Source organism: Pyrgilauda ruficollis, unplaced genomic scaffold (genome assembly GCF_017590135.1).
Source record: "Pyrgilauda ruficollis isolate IOZ18807 unplaced genomic scaffold, ASM1759013v1 scaffold143, whole genome shotgun sequence".
NCBI classification, from domain to species: domain Eukaryota; kingdom Metazoa; phylum Chordata; class Aves; order Passeriformes; family Passeridae; genus Pyrgilauda; species Pyrgilauda ruficollis.
Genome location: NW_024512877.1, coordinates 509,556 through 515,555, shown reverse-complemented (window position 1 = coordinate 515,555; position 6,000 = coordinate 509,556). Strand labels below are relative to the sequence as shown.

The 6,000-nt window shown below is 53.6% G+C and overlaps 1 protein-coding gene across 1 annotated transcript in view; it reads left to right on the top strand.

Annotated features, from left to right (window-relative positions):
* The window catches only part of TIAM1 (TIAM Rac1 associated GEF 1), a 98,676-nt gene that overhangs the window by 68,050 nt on the left and 24,626 nt on the right, over positions 1 to 6,000 (top strand). The window contains exon 13 of the mRNA XM_041460423.1: positions 769 to 990. Coding sequence (XP_041316357.1) covers positions 769 to 990 — 222 coding nt within the window. The remainder of the gene's footprint in view (positions 1 to 768; positions 991 to 6,000) is intronic.

Sequence of the window (6,000 nt, the reverse complement as noted above, 5' to 3'; positions counted from 1 at the left end):
GTCACCTCAGGGAAGGGAAGGGCAGGATTGCCGTGTCACCTCAGGGAAGGGCAGGATTGCTGTGTCACCTCGGGGAAGGGCAGGATCGCTGTGTCACCTCAGGGAAGAGAAGGGCAGGATTGCCGTGTCACCTGGCAGGGCTGCACGCTGCCCTCAGCATCCCGGGGAGTCAGCTGCTTCCCTGCACATCCCCTTCTCCCTGGGGCGCTGCTGCTATAAATAACTGCTGGAAGCAGCTGAAAAAGCCATGAGTGGCTGAGCAGGGCCCAGCTCTGCCTTCTGAGGAGCCCTGTGCTGCCATGGCACTCAGGAAGGGTCGCTGTGCTGGGGGTGCAGCGTGCACAGTGGCTGTGCCGTGAGGAAAAAGGGGATCAGTTGTTGCTGGCACGTTGTGAGGGATGTCTTGGTTTGGAAAGACAGGTGTCAGTGGATGCTGTAGTTCTTATCAGCCTGTTATCAGCAGATGTCTCCCCCACCAGGGAGGAGTGGGTGTGGACGAGATAAGGAAAACTGCCCACTGAACAGAAGACAGCTGCCACACAGATGGCAAACAGAATACAATTTGTTAGCAATCCAGGACAAGGGACTTGTCACTCCGGGCACTCTGCTCTTGGGGTGGCACCGGAGGAGCAGCCAGGCAGCAGATCTCACCATGTCCGTGCCATCTCAGTGTCACTGCAGTCATTCATGATTCCATCCAGGCACAGACACCCTGGGAGCTCCCTGATGTCCGTGCGAGTGTGACGCGTTGCTCTGTGTCTGTCACAGGCCTGAAGGCTGGCGACGAGGTGCTGCAGATCAACCAGCGAGCTGCGGAGGAGCTGGACTCGGCGCTGCTGAAGGACGCGCTGCTGCAGCCCTCGCTGAGCCTCACCGTGCGCACCCACCCCGAGCCCGAGGAGCCCCAGAGGCTGGGCCAGCCCCCGCGGCGCCCAGAGAACCCCCCGGAGCCCGGGGACGGCGCCCTGCCCTTCCCTGGGGGCAGCCAAGGTACGGGGGCAGCGCACCAAGCACTGCTGAGTGCCCATTCCTTCCCTGCTGGGAGGGAGGGAAACCACAGCCCGAGCTGGGCACGGGGTCCCGGGGGCTCGCAGGGGTGCCCTTTACCCTGGCAAAGACCTTTAAAATGTCAGCACCAAGCTGGGCTTACTTGCAGTGTGTAAAGGTTATCGGGCTCCCAGCTCTTGGCCAGGCTGTGTCACTTTCTCCTTACAGAGGAGCAGGTGCCAGGGTCAGTGTCTTTGGCTCTGTGACTAAAGTCCTGGCACACAGCAGAGAGGTGTGAGCCTGTGCTTGATGGCCATTATTGCTATTGGGACTGGCAGCAGGCACAGACTTCTGTCTTCAGGGAGTTCCCTTTCCTTTCTCTACCTTCTCTCTCTCTGCCTGCACCCACTGTTTTTATAAATTATTTTCTCCCTGGCAGCTGCAGCCAGGCAGTGAGTGAGGGGGAAGTATGGCTGTGCCATCAGCCTGTGACACCTGTGTCATCACCACAGGCACCCCACGTCCTGGGGCTGGGCCCAGGACAGTCCCAGAACCAAGAGCTCCCATCTGGGCAGCTCAGGAGGTGCTTTTTCCTCTGGATTTGCCCACAGGATCTACGTATGGCAAGGGGAGGAAGAGTTAAAGCATTCTGTGTGCAGTTTGGGACACCACAACATAAAATAGGTCTCAAGCTGTTGGAGAGTGCCCCAAGGAGGCACACGAGGGTGGGAAGGGTCTGGAGGGGCCACACGAGGAGCAGCTGGGGGCTCCTGGAATGTTCAGCTGGAGGAGAGGAGACTGAGGGAATCTCACTGGGGTCTGCAGCTTCCTCCAGAGGGGCAGCTCCAGTCTCTGCCCCTGGGACAGTGGCAGGAAGGGCTGGAGCTGTGCCAGGGAGGTTTGTGTTGGATGTTGGAGGGTGCTGGCACTGCCCAGGCTCCCCAGGGCATGGGCACAGCCCCACAGAGCTCCAGGAGCGTTTGGACAGTGCTCCAGGGATTCCAGGTGGGATTGTTGGGGTGAATGTGCAGGGCTGGGCTGGATGATCCTTGTGGGGCCCTTCCAGCTCAGGAGGTTCTGTGGCTCTGTGAGTCACCTCTCTGGGGTCAGCCAGCAGCACAGGGGCTCTGTGTGTTTGGTGAGATGCACAAATAACTCGCAGGGATGTTTTAAACCACCAGAATCTAGGGGTTGACATTACAGCCTGACATATGCAGGTGACCCCAGAGCACAGTGCCTTGGGGAGGGACATTGCTGCTCACCACACTGCCCAGCTGGCAGGAGATCAATCCATAGCAACTGGGAATTGTTTGCCACAAGTTTGGCTCCTGAATTTCTGCGGGCTCCTCTATATCTGACAGCAGAAGAGGACACTGGTGGTACCTCTTGCTTCAGTTTTTTGGGATCATTTAAAATACAGGAAAAATCAGTGGGATTGCCAGGATGAAGTAGTTTCTAGGTAATCAAAGCTGTTCTGAGCTGAGACTGGCTTTGGGGAGTGTGATATTCACAGCAAGTGGAAAAGAGGGAGCAGGAAAAGCTTCCACACAAAATTATTGCAAATCCTTCTGAGGGGACTGCTAAAGGCAGCCTCGTGTAAGACGTGGACTAAACCTACACAGGCAATTAAAATTCAACATTTTCATGAAATTTTCCCCTTTTAATTTTCATGGAAGCCTTCCTAGTTAGGCTTTTGTGCTGGAAAATCCAGGTAGTCTTGTGCATTTTCACAGCTGGCCACAAGATGCCCCCATTTGCTGCTCAGCAGCAGCTTCTCACCAGCCTCTTGTGATTTGTCACTGAAGCCCTGAGTGCTGGGGCTTGTAGCTGAGCTTTTCCCTGAGGAGCAGAGGGTTGGGAGCTGGCATTTCTGTGTTCAGAGCTCTCCCAGCACTCACATCCCTTCTGAACACAGGGAACGGGCTGGGATCTGCCTCTGTCCCCCCCAAAAGGAGGGGAATATTTCTTCCAGCCAGCAGGAGGAGTGCAGGTGTCCCTGGCAGCTTCTGTAGCTGCCACATGAAATAATTTGGGATGGCTGAGCCCGAGGTGGGAGTGAAATCAAGGCTTTGCACCCAAGTGTGTGACTGGGAGGCAGCTGATCTTCCCCACCCATTTCCTGCTGTGTTTTACTGAAGCCTTTTTTTCCTGCTCCTGTGCTTTGTCAGGGATCCATTACCTACATGACATTTAAAAAGGGGTCTCTGCTCGCATTTGGGATATTGTGATGTTGCCTTGGATTTTTGTTCATCTTGGATTCTTGTTCTTGGCTCCACAGCTTCTTGCAGAGAGCAGTCAAGTATGAAATACCCACTGACCTGTTTATTCGTGTCCTTGTTGGTGCAGGCAGCCTGCCTGGCCAGGCAGATGAGCTCCATGATTTCTGCTGAGTGCTGTTTTGTTTCTAGGACACAGATTCAGGCTGTGGCCGAGGCACTGCAGCCCCCTGTGCAGGGTGGCAGTGCCAGCGGGCACCCAGCACCTGTGGGCACGTCCCTTCTCCAGGAATCCAGCACTGGTCTATGCTGGATTATCTGCTTCCTTCAGCTGTGAAGGCAGCAAAGGGTAGATTTTATTTCTTGTGTGAGGCAAATGATATTGTTTATTTTCAAAATATAAGTGTCACTTTTTTTTGAAGGTGCTTTGCTGCTCGATGGGAGGTGTAGAGGAGCAAAGCAGGGCTGTGTTTCTGGGAGCTGAAGTGTCTGCCAGAGCTCCTGCTACATCTGCCATCTCTCACAGCTCTTCCATCCCCTGGAGCTCCCTTGCCCGTGCTGAGCTGGGGGCTGGAGGTGCAAACAGCTCTGTGGCCGTGGTTCCCTCGCTGTGCTGGCTTGGCAGGTTATTCTGGAAGTGCCTTTGGCTTTTGTGGTTGATGTGAGAGCTGCCCTCCTGGGCACGATGGATGCTTTCCCCGTGGAGCTGCACTGCCTTTGCAGAGCCACAGGTTTTGTTCCTTTCATCTGTTACTGCTCTTCCTGGCTCTGGTGCTCTCCTGTAACACAGCCTGCATAAATTTGGCTGAGGAGGATTAGCTCTGGTTGTGTCTGGAGCCCCACAGCAGGTTTTCCTGATGGCCTGAAAGGATCATTGGGGTCTGTCTGCCCTCACCACGAGGCGTGTTCTGCTCCCCTGGCTGCAGGGAATGAGAGCTGAAAGCTGGGAGCACAGCCTTGGACCTGCCCAGGCCATCAGGAAGGTACTCTGCTCTTGGAAGGGGATTTGGGAATAGCACCCACATTTCTTTGTTTCACCCCCTTCTTTCAGTGTGGGGCAGTCTCTGGGGTTTAGGCTTTGCCTGCCCCTGGATTTTGGAGATCTTTAGCATGGGGGACAATGTGAAGCTCATAAATCACCATGCAGAGTGGATAAAGGCTGGAAAGGGTGTTTCAGTCTCCTGGATAGGAACAGCTGGGTGTTTTAGGGAGTTTGTTGTTTTGGGGCTCAGAGAGCAGCCAGAGGCTGGAGTTACTGACACACAGGCTAAATCCATGCTGTAAAAATGAAACCAACTCCTGCTGCACTGTAAGAACAGCCACTGGTTTTCATTCCATCCTCGTTCCACTTGTTTCATTCCATTCACAGGCCCCCTTGGGCTGAGTAATTTGGATTTCGGAACCAGCTGAGGCCACCAGTGACCCTCATTTCTTCAGGGTTATTTTCACAGGGCTGATTTCAGACTTCTTGTAGCACATTTCTTGTTCTTGATGTAACAATTCCGGGGCACTTCCTGCAGCAGCCACCGGAGGGCTTTGGGATAAAATTTCATTTTTCATCCCCAATTCCCCAAATTGCTGCAGTGCTGCCTCGCCCTCTGGCGGCCTCTGGTCCTGCACAGGAGGCAAGGCTGGTGTTCCCGATTTCCCCATGGAAATAAATCCCATCCCCAGCATCCCAGGGCGCTCCTTTCATAGCTCAGTGTTTCAGGGCTAACCAGAATTCTTCTGCAAGGAAGAAAAAAGGACACACTCCTATTTTATTGCAGATTTATAGGTGAAATGCCATCTTAAATAAAAATTTAATCCATGACACCATTCCCTAACAACTCCTGTCAAAAATGGTGCATTTAATGACAGAGTCTCTTCAGTGAGGCACTCTCTTGTCATTACAGGGCCATTCCTCCCTGGCAGCATTTGGATTAAGGAAGCTGCTGTTACACTGCCCAAATAGATGATATTGGGGTATTTTTGAAGCTTAGGCACTGAGGTGCAGGATTCCTGGTGTGCATTTTGTGTTAGCAGGGTGCACACTTGGAGCTTTGTGCTGCAGCTGGCAGAGCTTGGCTCGGGATATTTATTCCCATGGCACTGAAATAAATATATAGATAATAAGAAATAAATATATAGCCTGGCAGCGAGAAGGAGGCTTTAAGAGAGGTAACACACATTGTGGAATTCTCATTAAAACCTTGAGTTACGCCAGCCCTGTAAAATGTGGAAAATTCCAGCCAAGTGCTGGGCTGGTGCTGAAGCTTTCCATGATTTTCCAGACCTTTAAGCCCCAGCACCTTTGCTCCAGTGATGGAAAACTTCCTTCCATTGTGCTGGTTGTAGCCATAGGTAGAGTTGTTTAATGGGCATTGGTCACACTGTCACAGGTGTGGCACTGCTGAGGGGCTCCTGTGACCTCCCCCTGTGCTGGGGCCACGCACAGGGCTTGACCCCCTTTTCCTGCTGCTTTTTTGGATTTCCCCTTCCAATTCCTGAATGTCCCATGAAGGCAGCAAATGGCAGTGGCCAGCAGGACGGAAAGCAGCCCGCTCACTCTCCTGGCAGAGCTAAATAAGGATCCCCAGGCAAAAAGCAGGTGATGGAACGATCCTGACAGAAGTGGGGCGGGAGCTGGGAGCTTTTCACGGGCAGGAACGTGCAGCTTTATTGCTCTGGCTGCATTTAACGAGCAGCAGATAAACCTGCTCAGGTCCCTGCTGGCCAAAGGCATCAGCAGCAGCCTGAGCACACGTGCTGTGTGTCTGCTCCTGTGAGAGATCCCTGTCTGCTGGCTGGAAGTGCA